This window comes from Canis lupus, chromosome 1, assembly GCF_048164855.1.
Source record: "Canis lupus baileyi chromosome 1, mCanLup2.hap1, whole genome shotgun sequence".
Classification (NCBI taxonomy): Eukaryota; Metazoa; Chordata; class Mammalia; order Carnivora; family Canidae; genus Canis; species Canis lupus.
In genome coordinates this window covers 61,825,217-61,846,759 of record NC_132838.1, presented here as the reverse complement: position 1 = coordinate 61,846,759, position 21,543 = coordinate 61,825,217, and the positions used below count along the sequence as shown (strand labels likewise).

At 39.5% G+C, this 21,543-nt stretch overlaps 1 protein-coding gene across 1 annotated transcript; it reads right to left on the bottom strand.

Annotated features, from left to right (window-relative positions):
- Positions 1 to 443: 443 nt before the first annotated feature.
- On the bottom strand, positions 444 to 14,103 carry GJA1 (gap junction protein alpha 1). The gene is made up of 2 exons (XM_072832255.1): positions 13,858 to 14,103; positions 444 to 3,366 (listed from the first exon to the last, which is right to left on the bottom strand). Exon 2 carries the CDS (start codon positions 3,348 to 3,350, stop codon positions 2,202 to 2,204), a length of 1,149 nt encoding a protein of 382 aa, XP_072688356.1. The 5' UTR covers positions 3,351 to 3,366; positions 13,858 to 14,103; the 3' UTR covers positions 444 to 2,201.
- Between the last annotated feature and the right edge of the window lie 7,440 nt (positions 14,104 to 21,543).

The window sequence follows — 21,543 nt, the reverse complement described above, 5'->3', positions numbered from 1 at the left end:
AACCATACTTATAATAACTTTGTTCTTATTCTTTTATCTCCAGGAGGCTCCACAGCTTTAAAATGTCATCAGCCATATCTTTTTATGCTTACTTCTGTCATGTAAGACCTGCTGAATTACTTAACCTTACCTTAAGTTTTATCACACATCTCATTAATCTTATATTCCAAATTCAACACTTGGGTATTTATCTTCTTCTCAGTTGAATACCCAAAAACGTTATCAATATAGCACTAAACCAAAAAAAAAAAAAAAAAAAAAAAAAAAAAATATATATATATATATATATATATATAGCACTAAGCCTACCTAATGGCTGTTATTTTTAAAGACTCCTGAAACTTGTCTTACTTGCCTAAATCATCGTAACAATGAAATGTCTTTGTTAATCATGAATAGATGTAATACAAGTTAAAAAAAAAAATCACACAGGATATAGAGGCTATCCTTATACTAAATTAAAACTTTATTGAATAAAGAACACTCTCCAGAACACATGATCTGATGGACTAGGTCTACATTACATGCAATGAAGCTGAACATGACAGTAGTTTAACATGGAATGTCAAACAAATTAGTATTTTTCATTGTACAAAACTGTTTATGTAGCTGACATGCAAGAAGAAAAGTATGATACTCCGCATTTTTACTAATCATCTCTGATGAGTTTTAAAAAGGCATTTGAAGAAACTGGTAGATTTCTTTAGGGTACATTTCAAATAAATTAGTTACATGTGTACTACTGAAACCTCTTTCAACCTCTCTTGCATTCCAAATAAAATCTTAGTGCAAACATCAAAGTTGCTGGTCATTCCAAAAGACAATCTAACTCTTAACAGAATACAAGTTCTGAATTAATGTGTATTAAGTAGGACAAAACCAAGAATACCAGTTACTGCAAAATTCATTTAGGCACACTTAAAAGCCCACTCTAAGCATTTCTTCTAAGTGTCTCACATTAATTACTAAAGCCTGTTTACAGTACTAAAATTCTATCATTCAAGCATCCATGATTACATTTCAGAAAAAGAAAATCATCCATTTCAGCAATAGCATTACTGCTATATTCTAAAAAAGAGAAAAAAGGGAAAAAATCATAATTAACAAAACCAGTATCCACAATAGGATACATGGGAAAAAAACACTTAGGGAAAGAAAAAAAAGTGTGCTTTACTTGCACAGCAGGAATTATATAATGTAAACACCATATTGGCCCACACCACAAAATCCATGAGAAAGGCTCAAATTTGAACACTATGTGTGCATTATTTTCAAATCTGTGTTTGTGAGTTTATACTGCTCTGCTTGTACCAATACATGACAAATAAAACACACTCTTCCACACACATACACATAGAAGTGATTGTTAAATATTGAGCATGGCTTGATTCCCTGACTCTAATTCAAAAAATGTTAAGTGATATCCCCACGGTTTTAAAAATCTTTACAGAAACCATTAAATGAATGTGAACAGTAGTTGAGGAATGATGAAAAAGTGATGGCATTAATAGGATGCAAGTAGATGTTAAAAAAAAATAATGTACATATGACTGGCTGAGATTTGAAAATGCATGGAAAGTCTTTTTTCTGTGGGCCCTATCTGAACTTTTAACTGATACCAAGAATAGAAAATATAGTATCACAAGTCCACAGACACCTGGAGGGTCCCACCTAGGACGCTTACCTTCAAAGTGCAAATTTTAACAATGGAATGTTTTTTAGCAGGGACATAAGGACAATCCTCCAACTTCTTCTTGATAAAAGGAAACAAGATGTCCAGGAAGTATTTTTTTTTTCCCCCGGCCAAAGTTATCTCAGTTTCATGGTAAAACAAAAAAGTACTTAACCAAATATATCACCCACTCTTTCACATATACAGCACTATTCTTAGGGTGTGTGGGGGGGAGAAAAAGCCCTTACCTATGTATCACCTAATGCAACTTATATTTAGAACTAAAGTTCTTTGAATAAACTACATTAAATACCAACTTGTACCTCCCGGTTCCCCTCCCTCTCCACCCGCCTATCCCAAACACCCCCAGTGAACCCAGGTATTCTAATGTCTTTGTGTTTTCTAAGCCTCACGATGAAGGCTGTTGAGTACCACCTCCACTGAAACAAAATGAACGCCTAAGGTGCGCTTTCTACAGCACCTTTTCTCTTCTCCACACTGAGTGGAATCAATGCTCTCAAGCCTGGATCTAGATCTCCAGGTCGTCAGGCCGAGGTCGGCTGCTGGCACGGCTGCTGGCTCTGCTGGAAGGCCGCTGGTCCACAATGGCTAGTGGCTGCAGTTCATGCCCAGCGGCTAGTTTTTTAGAATTCTGGTTGTCATCAGGGAAATCAAAAGGCTGTGCATGGGAGTTGGAGATGGTGCTTCCTGCCTGGCCCATTCGATTTTGTTCTGCACTGTAGTTAGCCCAGTTTTGCTCACTTGCTTGTTTGTTGTAATTGCGGCAGGAAGAATTATTTCTGTCTCCAGTAACCAGCTTGTACCCAGGAGGAGACATGGGGGAGAGGGGAGCCGTGGGTGAGGAGCAGCCATTGAAATATGCATATTTCGGAGATCCACAGTCTTTGGAGGGGCTCAGTGGGCCAGTGGTAGCATGGTAAGGATCGCTCTTGCCTTTCACGCGATCCTTAACACCCTTGAAGAAGACATAGAAGAGTTCGATGATGTTCAAGGCAAGAGACACCAAGGACACGACCAGCATGAAGATGATGAAGATGGTTTTCTCCGTGGGGCGAGAGAGGAAGCAGTCTACCTGATGAGGGCAGGGTTCTCTTTTGCAAGTGTAAACGGCACTCAAGCTGAATCCATAGATGTACCACTGGATCAGCAAGAAGGCCACCTCGAAAACAGACTTGAACAGGATGCTGATGATGTAGGTTCGCAGCAGGCCCCCTCGCATTTTCACCTTGCCGTGCTCTTCAATTCCATACTTGAACTTCTTTATTTCAATCTGCTTCAAGTGCATGTCCACGTTGGCACCATCGGTTTGGGCAACTTTGAGCTCCTCCTCTTTCTTGTTCAGTTTCTCTTCCTTGCGCATCACGTAGAACACATGAGCCAGGTACAAGAGTGTGGGGACAGACACAAATATGATCTGCAGGACCCAGAAGCGTACATGAGAGATTGGGAAGGATTTGTCATAGCAGACATTTTCACAACCAGGCTGTTGAGTGTTACAACGAAAGGCAGACTGCTCATCACCCCAGGCCGACTCAACCGCTGTCCCCAGTAGCAGAATTCGGAAAATGAAAAGGACAGACAGCCACACCTTCCCTCCAGCGGTGGAATAGGCTTGAACCTTGTCAAGGAGTTTGCCTAAGGCACTCCAGTCACCCATGTTGCCGGGGCACCACCTGAAAAGAAACGAAAGACAACTAAATGATCACAGACTGTAAAGTATGAGTTAAAATGTATAGTTGTCTCCAGTTGAGAGTCAAAATAAGATAAAAGGTCTCCTATCTTTCTAGCACTCTTCCAAATTAAAAAAAAAAAAAAAAAAAAATAAGTTCAAACTCTTCCTGTCCCATTTCCCCCTGCAAACAAGTCTCACAATTTTCTTGAGATATGGTAAATCTTAGAAGCAATAGAGCCGATGTCCCCAGTAAATGGCAATCTTAACTTGCAAAGGACAGGTTAACTTGCTCAACCACTGCCCCACCATGTGACTCGAAAAACTGTCTATGCTAAGTGCCTCTGCTTATTTTATCCGTCTGATAAATGAGGGCAATTCTTGCCGGGTAGGCCTGTGTCTGGATGCATGCCTAAGCAAAATGCTGAAAGGACGGTTTTCAAAAAGTACAGGTGTTTAAGAACTGAAGTAAGAACGCCCCTGAACACACACACACACACACACAAACACACACACACACAACCTTGTTTCCAAACCTCCATCCTATTATATAGAATTTTATCCCTAATTGTACTCTGAAATGTTTCACCTTGCTCGTTCAAGTGTAATTAGTGCATATTTTATAATAGGGTCATTTATACTTCTCTGTTTCTTCTTAAGCAGTGACTTAGGTGGTTCAGAAGTCTGTCTTCTGCCCAGAGAAAAATATGTTGTACTAAAATACGCCATTTTGACACGATGTGTCATTATGTGCAGGAAACTACTTTCAAAAAAGCAAAGTCTAAATGCACATCACATTTTTTTAAAGATTTATTTTATTTTAGAGAGAGAAAGAGAGAGAGTGCATGAGCAAATAAGCATGAGTGGGGGTGGAGAAGACTCCCTCCTGAGTGCAGAGCCCCACATGGGGGCTCGATCTCAAGACCCATGAGATCATGATGGGAGCCAGAGCGAGCCGGAGACCTGACCCACTGAGCCACCCCGGTGCTCCTGCGCATCACATTTCAAGTAAAAGTTCAATTTGTCTCAATACTAATTATAGCTTAAGAAATTTTTTTAAATTACCATCTTAAAGTGTTATCTCTAGCAAAAATGATTGGTTTTCATCTTTAAATTACTATATACCTTCAAGTTCCCTTATCAGGCTTTGCACCCTCATCCTATACACTAGATTTAACTTTCTATCAATACCTAGATATCTTAAGCCTAGGACTTCCCCATTGTTGGGAGTGTGAAATGGACTCAATTCTGTAGAGATGACATGGATGTCAAAAGTTACTTGGCTAATTTAATTTATACTTCTAATTGCCCATAGTTCATTTAACTGATGAAAGTTGAGCTCTTAAAGGTATAGGAAATATTCAGCTACCAGTAGAGCTACAAGACTAATGATCCCAAGACTAAGGACTTCCAATGCACCACACACTGGTTTTAAAATCATAGTGAAGCTGGATTAAGGCCAGAAATGCTTTCATGCTTTGATACAATCTTAGCAAGGCCTGAGAGCTGGGAAGAAATGAGTGACATTACATATGACAGGCATAGAGAATATAGTTTAATTTTCAGCAGAGTTGTAAGTAGAGAGTAAAAAAAAAGGATGAAGTGGTCAAAGATTACTCAATAATCAAAAACAAGCAAAGCAAAGACTTTCCAGGAGCTTAGTAACGAATTTCAGATAGTGCAAGTGAAAGTAGGATTACATAGGCTTCCTGGAAATACATTCATTATCTGAATATAAAAGTTTCTCATCTGGTATTGAATTACGAGCCACCTTCTTGTAGAAAATAAATGAAATCCAAGGCAGTCTCCTCCCCCCAACATGCAACATTATGTTGCCGTTTAATGCCTCCATCTCTGGGATATCTGGCCTACGATTTCCTGGATGGAACAAAGAAGAGATGCTGATCCATAAAGTGAAACTATGTACCAGCTATCTAAATTAGCAGTTGATGGGTATCTTTGATGGCAACCCAAAGACTGGTGACAAAGAATGCTGAGGGAAGAGTGGGAGGTGGGTGGGCAGTTCCAGAAATAATGCTTTTCCAATGGTCATAAAAAAGGGAGCTTCCCTTCTACTTTGGGAAGGGCCATTTTAGATTCTGGAGTGACAGGTTAGACAGTGAAACTGATGTATGAAAAGAGCAGTCAAAAAAGAACAAAGGGAAAAAAGAACAAAGGCTTATAAGGTTGACAAAGAGTTAAAGAGTCAAGCAAAGTCTCAAAGTGATAGGGAGTAATTTAGCTTTGATGGACAGTTTGATGGTGAGAGAACGTAAAAGAAAAAAACCTACAATTTAGCAGAAAATACTATCCTGGGAATGAAGAAGTACAGTCCATGAGGGTCAAACAAACATAGCAGAATTTTTGGAGCCATATCAGTAGATAGTTTCTATGTGATGATGTGTAAATTGGCCTTAATTCTGTTTGCAGAGAATTACAATATTTTGCCAGTGTCATCTGCTTTTGCTCAATACTCCAATTGCCAGGAGGGAAGAGAGAACCACAAAAACAATCAACTATAAAATGATAAACTGTCTGCATACATCTCATCATATTCACTCAATGATCGAGCTCAAGGCAAACCTAACATGTTTAGATGTATTATTGGGCAGACTAAGAAGAAGTCATTTTGGTCAGTGTTTCATCATTATTCAAGGTTCAACGTCAAAATATGATTATGTAGATGCTTGTGGCAATTAATTACTAAACCTCGGTACATTCTATGGAAAAAAAAAAAAAACCTGACTTTCATGTAGATTCCCCAAAACACCCCACAGTGCCACCGTATGTGAATTGGGTCACTGGGCAGTTCACTGGGTAGTAGTTCTTTATTAATATACCAGCAACTTAATTGCAAAGTTGTCTTTTCTTTAAGCACCCACACAGTTGTCATTTGCATTAATGAGTTATACTCTTTCATCTGAATGAGATGAATTATCCAATTGGACACCTAGGATCCTATACCCTGTCATTACCACTATCACGGAGACATCAGATTATGTTTAATGTGATGGTTTATAACGCTTGTGATTTTCAAGGAGAAGTAACAAAAATAGTTACCTTTTCTGGTAGTTGTTCCCTTTGTTGTGAGTCAAAAGTTCTATTAACTAGTTGACCACCCCCCCATTAGTATTTTCATTTTTCCAAATCTTAGTAAAAAAATTAATGTCATTTTATAAATAATAGGCAGAATCCCTGGCGTTGACTTACAGACTGTATACCTCATTCATATTCACCAGCATAATGACAGGTATATTTCTTATGTGATACATGAGAAAAGCACAGCAGTGGAGTACACATCATGCATATTCATGCCTTCACCTCTAGGTTCCCAAGTTGGAACTTTATAGGTAGAATAAGGTCCTGGCTAAGGAGTTATGCAAAGTTCTCATTAGAAGCAAATGCTTGACAGCAGCTGGATCATCCTCCTGTGTCTTCTGTGTACCACATTAGGTCACATTTTCCATTGCCCTCCATGGCCCTCTAGACTGGAAGCCAAAAACCACAGGCATGACCTATCCGGGGCCCCTCTGGACCCTCTGTGATGGTTCCTGAGCTGCCCTGCATTTGTTAAAAACACACATTGTTGGTACTCACCAGTCTGACTGAATCTGATTCTTGGGGGCAGGGGTGCTGGGAAATTAATTTGTCTTTTTTTTTTCTGTTTTTTAAACAAATGCACCCAGGTGATCCTGAAATTTCAGGCCAGGAGGCAAGCAATGGTTCCTTGACATTTCCGGTGCTCTGTTATTCAAAATATTTAGGATTGGGGAAATGTCAGAAGAGCAAAAAGGGACAGAGAGTACCTAAGAAGGCTGAAAGGGTAGAGCAGAGGCTGTCTGGGCACCTGGGAATTAAGCTCACCCTTCCCTGCACCACCTTGTGTCATCCTACTTCCATCTGATGTTCCCCAAGAGCACAGAGATTCAAACACTTTATTTAGGATGAAAATAAGGCTTTAGTTTTAAATTACTTTTGACTGTCCCTTTTGCCAGAGCAAATCACCGTGCCAAAGCTGTAGTCAAGTCGTTCCATGTCATTAGTGTACTAATAATTGTCAGGAAAACTAGAACACATTTTAATTTCAGTTTTAAAGGATTTCCCAAGTGACAGCTGTAATGAGCTTAGAGTAGGGACTTAAATAATGGTAGATAGGATTGCTAAAAACATAAGTGAGACTTTACACCTATCACCTTTTAATGATTGAAAGTAAGCACTTAGAGAAGATGAATGAAAAATAAAGTTATGAGGGCTAAAAATACGTAAGAAAATGACTATATAAGTTCCTCAGAAAAATCATTAAACAGATCTATTTGGGAGGTTAAAGGGCAATGCCGTGTGCGTGTGTTTAATACACTAAAACCAAAAAAACTTTAAGCCCCTGAGCCAAAAATGGAAACCCTCCTCATGTTTTTCTTTAGCTTTTATAAGAACTCCTGTCCCTTGCAGTAAATGTCTTTGAGTGGGCTCAGTCATGACCGTTCCTCTACGGTTACAACAGCCAGATGTTCTTTGGTAATATTCATCTCCACACATAATTAACATAACCCACATTCATACTGTCAGCAAATACTATAGGCTTTATCTTCCCCAAAAACCCAGACGGGCCGAATCTCACCACCACCCCTGCTCTTAGCCTGATCTCAGCCATCATCACCTCCTCGAGTTTCAGGTCACCAGCCTAGTCACCCTGCTTGCCAAACTATTCTCCTCCAACAGCCAATCTTGAAAACTAACAAGTTGATCCGCCTTGCTCAGCTCTGCTCTGTCCACGCGGTTCACGTCCTCACCCCTGTGGGTCTCCACTCCGGTCTCACTTCATCAACCAGCCCTCCAGGTCCTGTCACTTCCTATTCCCTTGGTCTTGATGGTCTTTAATTTATCTGTTTGTTGTTGGTCCCCCTCCGTGACAAGGACTTATTTCTATCTGCTTTCCTCAACTAGAATGTGAGCTCCACTAGGGCGTTTCCTACTGTCCACTGCTGTCTCCGCAGTGGAGTCAGAGGTACTAAATAAATATCCATTAAATGAATTAAAGGAGGCCTGTAAAAACAAAACAAAACGAAAAAAGACACCAGGTTTCATTCGCCAGTGTTGTTTACCACCTCTTTGGGGTTCTCTCATATATATCCCACACTTCTGAAGTTTCAAATTAATTAAAAACGGGACTTTTGTAGTAAAAATAAATAAATAAATAAATAAAGGTACTGTTATTTAAATAAATAAAGGTTGAAATTTTCAAGTGATAACTGCTGAAACTGAGAACTGTTGAAACGACATGCTTCAAATAATTCCTGAGCAGGCAAGAAGAACTGATGTAGGAAAAAAAGGCTCCTTAACAAAGAGCTTCTTGAATTTATTACATGACATCATAGTAATTTGGGATTCTCGCAGCACTGCGTCAGGTATCATAGATGTTTACTCAGTCTCACTATTATGCTGTGACAGGTTAAGGTCTTAAAACAACAACAACAAACTTGTGCTGTCACTCCCCAATTCTGCAGTATTGTCTGTCCTACGTGACGTCATCGTTGCCAAGAATAAGTAACACCACAGTGTCTTGCAACAGAAGAAACAGCCTGTTTAAACCTGTTTTTTATTTCAAGAGTGACAAATGTGGAGGTAGGCCTAGGGCTCTGAAGGGGAAGAGCAACGCTGATAGCAACCCTGGGTGATGGAACCTCTGGGTGTAGCCGACTCTGCAGGCAGTTTAATGATCTGAATTGGGGACCAGGGCAAATATTCCCAGTTCATCAAATAACAAACACACCACCATTGCTTCCTTATACCTGGACGGTAAGACTAACTCTGTGGTGTATCAAACCCCTTCCATTTAAACGTCTATTCTATTTACAATTCTGCCTCATGGCTCCCCGGTTATCCTTAGATTCCTCTGGAAAGAATGATACCATTTTACCTCCTTAGGTATAGGATGCGATGCGTGGCATAGAATGGCCTGTTTGTTTGTTTCCAGGGGTGGGAGGGGTTGGGAGCCGAACCTTTCTTTCCTTGGTTCTTACCCCTGTCCATCACAGAGTTAACCTACCTCAACCTCCACAGAACAGTGATATGAGATGGAGGGTAAGGTAAGGGACTCCAAGGACAGTACCATGCCTACCGAATAAAGACAACACCCCCACCCCCAGTTCAGCAGCTACCACTCAACATACCCCCCCCCCCAAGAAGTGGCTCATGGCCACTTCAGGGGTGCTAGAAGAAATGCCCTAAGCCAGAAGCTGCAGGCAAAGAGCCGTGTTCTTCTATTGTGATCTGATGGACTTAAAAAAACATAATCCAGGGGATCCCTGGGAGGCGCAGCAGTTTAGCGCCTGCCTTTGGCCCAGGGCACGATCCTGGAGACCCAGGATCAAATCCCACGTTGGGCTCCCGGTGCATGGAGCCTGCTTCTCCCTCTGCCTATGTCTCTGCCTCTCTCTCTCTCTCTCTCTCTCTCTGTGACTATCATAAATAAATAAAAATAATAAAAAAAAAACATAATCTGTCAGTTCTTGGTGTTCCCCCACTCACCTCCAAACAGACTATTTTCATGAACAACCTAGTTATTTTGTCATCATGTAAACACACCATTAGAGTACCCATAAGTGCACGGATTAAGAACAGTCAATTTTCGGGGCGCCTGGGTGGCTCAGTGGTTGAGCATCTGTCCTTGGTTCAGGTCGTGATCCCGGGGTCTTTGGATCAAGTCCCGCATCGGGCTCCCCGCAGGGACCCTGCTTCTCCCTCTGCCTCTCTCTGTGTGTCTCTCATGAGTAAGTAAATAAATAATCTTTAAAAAAGAAAAGAACAGTCTATTTTCTTCAGTGAGCACTTGAGTAAGATAACAGGCGCTCGAAGCTCTTAGAAGAGCTTAATAAAGTTTAGCTATTATTCTTTAAAAGATCTTTAGATACAGATATAGCTTATTTATTTTCTTATCTTGTAATATTTTCTTTAGCAAAACAGCACTAGGAAATGATTAACATTTTCCTAATGGTGATCAAAATTAGTTTTCAAGATGCTCTTGTAATAAGTACAATGACGCTGTTTTAGCAGGTCCATACAGACCTGTGAGAAGAATGTACCCTTTATCAGTTGATAGGGAGAAAAAAACCATGAAGCTGTCTGCCTGTCTTTGTTTCTATTTGAAGGCATCTTCCCCAAATCATCAAGAGTCATATCCTATAGAACGTATCTGGCTCACAGAAATTGCTAAAAACAAAACAGACAAACAAAAAAGCCCGCCACTCCATTTCTATAGTATTCTGAAGGTTAAGCATTCCATAAAACATATTTTCTAGAAATTACTTAAAAAGCTAGGGAAACTTAGATATGAAGATTATGGGAAATCTATCTAAGGATAAAGCCATTGATACACATCTCACCAGGCTTTATGTTTTCACTTTGGAAAAAAACAATATGTACACACATAGTCAAATGGTGAATTTAGACAGGCAAAGCGAAGAATTTAGGTAGTTATCCCAAAGATCAAAAAATATATATAATTAATTAACCACCCATGAAGGAGAAACTTGGGATTTTTTTTTTAAACTTGACTTAACCATATTGCATACTGACCTTAATGAAAAACACTAGATAACTACTTTTCCCTGGTGAAAAGACACCAGAGCTGAACTGGTGTCTGTGGATAAGCTTCAACAATCTATTTAAACAACCAAGAATCTTGGAGGGAAGTCAGCACAACAGGAAAGGTGGAGTAGAAGGTATTAATCACTGGTGACTTTCCTATCATTCCCTTCCCTCCGGTATCATATATAAAGGGCTCTTCGGCTTCATACCAAGCTACACCTCTGGATATTATAAAAGAAAGGAAGGAATGCACTGTATCATGAGTTTCCATCCTTCTCTATGCAGGAATTGGAAACATCTAAGTAAGAAAACAACTCTGAATATCTGAAAACACACCCTTTCAGATGCTTGCTACTGAGTTTCTTTGAAATCTTGTTTCCCAGAGAGGGTCAGCAAGGTAGGAATCAACACAGGAAAGAGTGAGAAACCCCACTACAACCGGGGCAGCTGTGGCCATTAGCTCTAAAAGGCATCAGAAAAATGTGGAACCTGTTTGAACAGTGAAGAAAGGAGCACAACACTACCACTGTCATTTTTCCATGCAAAGGACAGGTGACGGCTCTACGCTGACTGTGGGAAGTAGAAGCACCACACACACACACACACACACACACACACACACACTGCCAGGACAGAACCGATTCCTGCCACCGGTATCCTCTTCATGCCATCTGGGCCTACCTAGAAAAATTAATTAGCCTTCCCCAGAGGTATTTGCTACCTAACCAGTTTATTTCACTCTTTGAGATGGGCGTTAATTTGAGCTCTCTGCATCACTACAGCCTTTTATTTCCAAAAATCCTTGTACACAAGTGAAAAGTAGGCTTCCTTAAGAAACCCCCATCTACTGCCCACATTGCAAAGGGGCCCTTTGTGATCAAATGTGCCCAATTTTCAGAGGCTGAGAGTAAGCCCATCTTTTCACTACTGACTTGGTTGGAGGAACAGAACTCAGACCCCAATCTCCTTTCCCCAGGAGGTTACACACATAGCTCTCCTCTTCCCACCCCCACCCTGCACTCCTAAAGAGAAACACAGGGTGAGGATGAGTAGGAGGCCGGTCCAGGGGAGATTATGAAAAGTTTCATCAGAGACGCTTAGTAAACTCCTGGATGCGTATGAGGATGGAGTGGGCAACCCGCTGCTCGGAACTGCGACGTCTGAGTTTCCGAATCCTGCTAAGGATTGGCCTCTGGACACGTCATTAGCCCTTTCCTCATTGCATTAGGGGCCACCTCCCCACCCTCATTCTTGGGAAGTTTCGAGAACTTCCAAGAGGTACAAGTGCAACATAAGCACGGTAATTCCCAAGGTCCTCGGATTGCCTTAGCCATGTTTACACAGTGGGATTCAACACGTTTAAGAGGAGGGGAAAAAATTTAAAAAAGGAGGGAGGAAGGCAGGCAAATTAGATTGACACGTTTAATTAAATTAATCGCTGGCTGCGGGCTGGACCCCTCGGCGCCCCGCTCCTCTCCCCCTCCCCTGCTTGGGAGGGGCCGCAGCCCTGCGCTCGGTCCGACTGGCCTGGATTCGGGGGGGGGGCACCCTGCAAACCTCGACAGCCCCCGGGGTGGGGGTGGGGGCCCTGCCGGATGCGGAGACGCCCCGCTGCACCCCCTCCCCTCCCCGCTGCACCAGCTTTCATTTTTCATCTGCTTTTCAGCCTTCGCCCGTGCAAATACTTCCAACTGTAGGGTCGCACCCAAGAATCTAAGCTAATTACTTGGGCCCGGGACCCTGGCGGGCGCGATGATGCACGATTGCATTCCTGGCTCGCAGAGGGTGTGCGGCCCCGCCCGAGGCCCTTCCAGCGCCCGAAGCCTGTGCGGGAGCAGCTCCGCGCGGCCGCCGCCTCCCGGCAGCCCGCCGGCAGGCGCCGCCGGCTCGGCAGCGGGTCCCGGGGGCGCAGCAGCGCGGGAGCCCGGCTCCCCTGCGGCGCCCGCTTCCCGGAGCTCAGTCTCGGCTCCCAGGAGCTCCGGGCTCAGGCAGACCGGGTGGGGATGCGCCCCCGGGCAGTCACTTTTGTTCTCAAAGTCTCTTCCACCCCGTCTGAGGCTCTGTGCACGACCACCACCCACCACCCACCACCCACCACCCATCCAAGGGGTTCCCTCTGCTGAGCTGCCAACGTGGTCCAGGAAACAAGGTGGCCCTCCTGAGGGTCTCCTTTTTTAAAAAACAACAATAACAACAACAAAAAACACAAACAGATAGTAACTGTTGCTTTTAAAAAAAACCTTCACTATTACAACTCGGATTCTCACATCTTTTTGTCCGCTGGGGTAAATCCCAGGAAGGGACCACGTGGAAGTCAAGCAACCGCAAAGTCTTTAACAAAGCATTTTGTTAACAAGTCCGCTTCGCCCGGCTACAGAACAGCAACCAAGATTTACATATGAAAAGCACAAAGTGTCGAAAATCTAGAGTAAGCAGGCTGAGCAAATTTGCACTTTGATTTCTGTGATGTTGTCAGTCAAATCCCCAACCCAGGCCCCAAACACCACCACCACCATCCCCACCACCACCACCGCCGCCGCCACCCGTTACAAAACACCTAGACTATTACCGATTACCAAAAAAAGTAAAATTACACTCTAACACGAAGAGCCAAAAACCCAGCAAACTAGTGCTTCATTCTAAAGGTCTGAACCTTATTTTACCTGTTGCATTACTGCTAGAAAACTTTTCAGCCGTCAAGAAAATAAATACTGAACGTTCAATTTTAAATCTAAAAACTACAGAACACATTTTCAAGCTCATCTTCCCACTTACAGTATCATATCAAAGCTACATTTAGCACATTTTCAAACTTTAGAAAACTTTTACTTGTAGAAAAAGAAACGAATAGGTAAAGTTTTTTTTGTTGGTTTGGTTTGGTTTGGTTTTTTTTTTTTTTTTAACTTACTCTTTCTCTTAAAAGAAGTAGGCACGCCAAGTGATTGAACTCCTTGGAGGATGAAGTAAAATGAAAAAGCAAGTTCAGGCACTCAGACCTGTCTATTTAAAGTTTAAAAGTCTGCTGCTGTTTGGTACTTTCTTCACTCCTTCCCCTAATGAAAGAAAAGTGCTGATACCTCGTAAAAGCTTTTTTCTAATTGGAGCACAGAGCTTTTAAAAGTTTCAAGCCACTGACTCAACGAGGAGGAGGGGCTGAAGAAGGGGAGGGGCAGAGGAAAGGCGGGGAGGAGAGTGGAGCCCAGGCCGGTGAACGTGGAAGTGGGGGCGGGGGGAGACCCAGAGGAAGAGCCAGGTTGAGATCAAGCTGTAGTTTAAATTTGCTGACGAGTAAAATGGAATAGCATTAGAGACGGGAATGCCACTGCCTGTAGTTACTCTTTATAGATAGCAATTACTGCCGTAAGTTAGTGCTTGTTTCACCAAAAGTCCAGGGATAATAAAAAGTTCTGTATTTTATAATATCACACTCTTTTCTAAAATTATATAGAGTGCATGTTTCATGTTGCAGTAAATGAAAATGGTGGAACAGAGTGTAGCCAGTGCAGACTTGTTTCGTATTGGCCAAGGTGTGTGAAGTTAAAGGTGGGTGTGAGTTATTTGATGATCTAATTCCTTTCCTCTTAAGCTAAGGAGGGACAATTAACAAAGGAAATGGTGGGATGGGGAGAGAGACATTGCAAAAATGAACACAGGGGGTGGGATGCCCATCCCACATCTACCTTCCAACCCCCCACCCCCACCCTGCTGTGAATTTTTACTCTTTTCTTCAGTTTAGCAGAAACTAATGTTTATATTCACAACTGTATTATATATATATAAAACATTTTGACTGTGAGATGGTGGTATTTGACCTCCACCAGATCTTAGAGGAACTGAAAATTTATAGTATCTCAGCCCCGCTCATGTCATTGCGTTAAAAAATTGTGTGTTTGTAGTGAGATGTCAGGATTTTCTTTTTAAATGAAATAGCTGCATGTAAGTTGGCATTAAGTGGGTCCAAAAACTATTGACCTCTTGGTGACCGTCTCCTTCTCCAAAACCCACTGTAGAGTTTTCTGCCCAACGACAGTAGAACTGTGCATATAATTTTTATGTGATTTTCCTCCATTTACATGGCCTTCCCTCTTCAGCACTCTGCATGAGGGTTTATAATAACCTGAGTCATGTTGCCTCATTCTTAGAGTTGGTAGCTCCTTTGAGGACTCCCCAGATGCCATACCAGAGGGCTGTGGTAGGACAATTCCCCATAAACAGGCTTCAGTGATGCTCCTCAAGTTGGGCAGAGAAATCTCTTGGCCATTATTTTCTGGAAACAAAGCAAACTCATCAGCGTTAATATTCCTTACTCTTTTACTCACTAATATAAATACCAAGGAAAAGGAGATGGCAAATATTTCCTGACAGATACCTTCCCCTAAATGCACTTTCATTAAAATGATTATAAAACACCTTTTGAAATGTAGTTTTAAGATGCAATTTTTGCTCTCGTTTGGTGGGCTCAACTATTTCCAAGGGTACATTTTTCTTTAAGTTAAAGAAGGTGAATAAAGAAATAGAAATCGTAATCTGACTTTCATGTCTCCAAGTTCAGCAACACATGAATATTGTTTTGGTCTTGTATATATAATTTGTCTTGTCCTTCAAACGAGTCTATTGTGTGGTTCTAGCTAAAAATTATTGTATTCAATTCAGAACACATTCATGAAAATGTGATTTGTTCTCCTTTTATAAGAAAATCTACTCCCCCCCTTTAAAAAAGAAGTCTGTGCTTCATTTAGTTTACACAACTGTGTTTTACTTGAGTAGAATTATCAAGTACAATTATTGTTGAATTTATCCATTTTGTTTTTTAAATTTCCTAAGATGCTAATTCAGAATTAGTTGCATGATTAGAAAAGTTGAGATTATTTTATAACAAGGTTTTTAAAACAAAATATTGTGTTTATTTTCAGCTATGTTTTGTCAAGTGTATAAAAGGATACTGATGTTTAAGTATTCTGCTATCTTTTCTTTTTAGTTTGTGCCTATATGACCAACTTGAAATAAAACTAAAGAAATTCTTTATACCAAGTTAAGTTATTCAGATACCACTTCAACCATTTCCTGAACCAAAGGATTAGTCAAAGCATGAGCCAGTAATTAAATGTTCTCTTAACATATGGAATATACCATCCTTTTATTTCTAAAACAATTTTCACAGAAAGACACTAGGTGACTTTTTTCTCTTCTTCTGGAATAATTCTACCAAAATGCGACCCTATAAGTAATAATGCTCGAGGAGAGCTGGGTTATGATGAATAGCTTCCCTGTTACAACACTGACCACCCAACTTCTCTCGTGAACACCTACCAGCTTTTCCAAATGCCTGGTAGAAACTCCTGTTATACTTCTTACTCGAGCAGTGCTCGGATGAGTTACATTTTGACCCGTAATGTGCTTTTAGAGAGAATCTCAGTTGCTTGACCTTAGAAGCTTATCTCAATTGAAATGTTTTGTAAATATTGTGGGACTGACTTTTTAAATGTTTTTCTCATATTCCCAGAAATACTAATACCATTTCATCAATATAAACGCTGACTTCCTAGAACTATATATCTTCTCTGATTGCTAAGTCTTGTCTATGCAGAAGAAATGGATGCGGTCTGATTTGCTAGTGGAATAATACTGCTTTTGAGGGATGAGGGACATTCACAGTTGCCATCCTCTACATGGCTTCTTTCAGCACCACCATTGGCCAGGCTTAGAGTCTGCTTTATCCTTATTGTTCTGTGAGTTGAAAAATGCACATTATTGGCACAGTAATGAGTACTCTTTTTTCAGAACTGTGAGGATTTCTTAAAATGAGAACTAACTGCATTCTTGGAGTTTTACCTTTATTCCAAAATACCAATTTCTGGAATTTTTAAAGAGATAAATGGATGGATTCATTTTTAAGGACTTTAAATGCCTATCTCACACAAACTGTGGTAGATTCCTCTCATTTCAATGAGCATAAACATTCCAAGATAATTGGTGGCTGTGAATTATAGATTAGTAAGGAGAACATTATTGTACTGGTAGAGGAGTGAGTTATAAGAACTTGAACTAGGGTACTAGGAGTAAGAAAGATAAAGGAAAATAGAATTGTCAGAACTTGATGACAGATTGAATGAGGAGGACAAGGGAGAGAAGGTGTGGAAGCAAAGTTTGGAGTTTTGATTGGGAAAATGTTACTAACGCAAAAAAGGACATCTGGAGGAGGAACTGATTTGCTGAAAGAGATATAATGATTTCAATTTGGAATATTCCTATTAGTATGAAGAAGTGAAACATGTAGGTAAACATATCTCACTGGAAATTTAAAATGAGGGCTGTCGAGTTCAGGTTAAAATCATTATAAGATTTGGGATTATATTCATAGAACCTAGGTTTGAAACAACAGGTACAGATGAGATTACTAAGAGAGATGATGATTTAGGCTATATGCCAAAAAGACAGCACACACACAGCCTGAGTGGATTTCCTCATTTAATATAAGCAAATAAAAAGAATGAAAAAAGAGGCAAGATAGAATCTGGGAATGAGAAGAGTATTTAAAATGACCACAAGGGCTTATTTGTAAGGGTATTTCATCACCTGAGTACTGGGGAAGTCTCAACTTTGAAAAAAGGGACAGTGTTTCCTTTACAACAAGAGTGAATGCAGAGCATAAAGGAAAAAAAAATGTTTTGAGGTGGAGAGTAGGAGCATTAGGAAGCTAGAGTTTGAGGATAGCTTCTCAAAGTGGTGAGGTTATCAGCTGACTACAAATGAAGAGTGATTTGAGCAGAGTTAAGTTTGCAGTACCTCGAGGGGACTCCAAAGACAGCTGTAGATGAATAAAAGGATTACCCGAAACTGGGAGGGTCTAGGATAATTGTGTCTTGAAGTAAGATGACATTATTTTATAGATTTCCTGTCATTAACATCAGAATAATTCTTTATGCATCAGATTTCCATTTTATCTAATATTTATCTGACAGTAAGGAAGCAGAAGAGTTAATTTGGACCTCAGTAGTATGCAAACTCAAAAATATTCTACCTAAATTGGTAAAAACAGCCATAAAATGTGTTCTTAATGGGACTGTTGATCATATTTCCTTCAGAGTAGATTTCCCAACATATTACTGATTTGTGCTAGAATCATTTTTCAATATATTTCTGGGGTCTGACAATTTGCTTCATAATTCCAGAGAATTCACTTCATTGAGACTTGCTTCCCATTTATTTAGCATTCTATCATCCTTGAGAGAGATTTAAGAATCAGTTTGTCTCAATCTGGATAAAATCTGAACTTCTCCTGATAGATAACCCACCTCAGTCTTTAAGTGAATCTTACTATAAGGATAAATACAAATAAATAAATAAATAAATAAATAAATAAATAAATAAACAAACAAACAAATAAATAAAAGATTTGTCAAGGGAAGAAATGTTTTGTTTTGGTCTGTTTTGTTTTGTTTAATGGGAGAGTCCCAGCCGGTAGATACATATGTCTCTGGCTCCACCTTCTGTACAAAGTGAAAATGAACATTATCAGAAGTAACGTAAATCATTTGATATTTTCACTTTAAAAAATTCCACCTTTTTAAAATTAAGCTTGGTTAATTTTTATGATCATTTGTGATTGTTTATATTCCTTCATGCAACAAATATTTCCTATGTCTGAGGTACTATCCGAGGGAGGATTTTCTTAGTTATGCAGTGAAAACAAAAACAGTATTAGGTTGAAATTCATTCAGTTTTAGGGTTTGATTTTTATTTAACTGAATTTTAACAAAGCAACCAAATAATTGTTGGAAAAATAGTAGTTTTTTTTTTTTTTAAGTAACATGTTCTTTTTTCTGCAGTTCTACAGGGGATTGCTATTTTTAAGCATCCTATTAGTGGTATGCCCCCTTAAAAAATTGCCAGAAGCAAAGCTAGAAGTTTTGGATCTGAAACTATTGATTTTACACATATATTAATTTACATTAAGGACACACAATAAGGCATTTGAAAGCACTGACAGTTGGCTATTTCCTCTAATAACTTAAGTCAGCTGAAGATCATCTAACAAATGAAAAGATATTGTAGTATTTTAGGGCAAAGGAAATGAATATGATGTAATTAAATAAAAATCATTCAATGAAGTAGTTATCTCGTCAACATAATCATCCACCATCATTTAATATTTGGCATTGCACTAAATGCAGTGGGAATTTGGAGAACATAGAGCATATTTTCTAAGTGCAGGGGATTCCTTTATATGCAAAATGTTTGCAGACAATCAATGTGAACAAACATATAGTTATAATAACAAATGCATGGACAAAATCATTCACAAAAGTGTTGAGTTGATGCCAAAGAAAAGGAAAAGACTCAGCATTGCTTCAGAAGTCAGCTGAGATAAAAATTCCCAAATGAAATATTTATATGCTTGGTTATAGTATACCACTTACTAAAGTCGTTAAAATGCCTTTCTGTTGTATGTCTAAGTTGGCTTTGGTGCACAGGGAAAGGTACCTATGGGCAGCTTTACACAGTACATGTCCTTTATGGACATCACCAAATTTAATAGTTTTCACTTAGGATAGCATGAAACAGCACAATTATCTATAAGAAATTATGTTGCATAATAACTATAAATTCTATCTGTAGTAAAAATATTACAGACCACATACCTCTAAGAATGACAAAATTAACAAACTCTGTTAAACCTTAAGAGAGTCTCCAGTTTTCTTATTACTTAATTATTTGCTACTGGAAATGAGTACTTTAGTGTCCGGTGGTTACTGATATAAAAACAAGGTCCAAAAATGTTGTAATATGTTTGGAAGGTGTAGGTGACTTTTTAAACTCTTGAAGATTCATGTAGTCACCTACAATAAAACACTAGAGGTCAGAGCCAGCCCAATATAAAGTCAGAATATTACCACCCAGTGAAGTATAGGACATTCAAAGCTCTTTCAGACCAAAACCATCTTCCCTAGTCATTCACTAATCGAGGGTAGATTTTCCACCATTAAAGTCCTACCTGTGGATTAAGACATTGGAGTCCTTAAGAAGGTGGCAAGGTACCTACGGGCAATTTAACAAAAATTAATTTACCATTGTAACTTATAAAGATAGCTTTAAAAATCTGGGGATATAAATTTGGGAATGCAAATGGGAATAAGCAGTCAAGGGATCTGCAAACCGCACAACTTTTATGTTCTTTTTGGCATATAATTAGTGACCATCACAAAAGATTGAGGTGTATTAAGGCTACTCCCCCTGACATTAGTGCCATATTAAAATATACTAAAATACAAGCTTTTAGACCAAATTCAGCCTCACATTTAGGTACTCATTTAATAAGCACTTAGTAATAAGGAGGCACTAAACATTTTGTATAAATTGCTTTGTATTCTCTACGAAGTCCCAACTTTGTTCTTTGTAGGTGCTGAGACCCCCCACTCCACATGAAAAGAAATGACAATATTCCAGAAACAGCACTCATATTGTAATAGAAAGACTTGCCCACCAGATATCCTCCAAACCAATGACTAGACACAGAACAAAGGGTCAAGTAACTAGTTTCTTATATCCTGTTCATGCAAAATTATAGCCATATGTCGAATGTAGCCATGTACATATGCTGAATACCACTAATTTCACCAAGAAGAGCCTATTTCTAACATTAATTTTGCTGATTAACAAACCACTAATTTTGCTATTGAAAATCCGTATCTGACATTTGGGATGCTAATTAACAAATGTCTGGTATGTTTCAAGGACATGGGTACAGAAGCACTAGAAGTTATCTCTGAGGTGGCCTTTCTGACGTGTATTTGCCACCCACCCTTAGACCCTGAATTCTTGATTAAGTATCCAGATTCTACATGTAACTTTGACCAACCAACGCACACATTTATAGCACTGTGTCTTTGCTGAAGTTTCAAAAAGTGAATCATGAAACAGGGAAAGTATGCATTCCCTATCCAGAACAATTTAGTATACTAGCAAATGGAATTAGCTTTTGGATTCCTGGTGGTAACAGGGTAAGAGAAAGCCGGGAGTTGAAAGGAGATACCAGAAGAACTAGAGGATATTAAGAACACATAGGGATATTGTAACAATTTTACATTTGAATGGCCCAATCTCAAGAAGTTATATATTTACTTCCAAAAAAAGCATGGACATTTTAAATGCTTTTAGCTTAAAGTTAACGTGTTCTTAATACTCTGTAATACTTGTATTTGCTTTCATAAGTAACTTGAATCCTATATCACGTAAGGTCTAGATTTACTCCTTCATGTTTCCCACTGACCTTCTCTATCCCACACACCTGCCATTTTCTTGACTCTGGATCACTCATTTTGAAATATTAGTAGGCAGGTTGTTATTACCTGACTTATGATCTTGCAAACAGCAGAGACAGCTGATATTTTGATATTCCTGACAGTCTTGTTTTACAAAATTGCTAGTCAAAATAGTAGACTTGATATATTTGGAAGGTTCAGGTGATTTTTTAATCTATTATAAATTCATGCAGTATTAAGTGGAATTCATTTCAGTATCAATTTCCCTTCCATAATTTTAGTAATTCTTTTCATTCTTGAATAAAACACCAATGGTTTTTAAAAATTGAAAT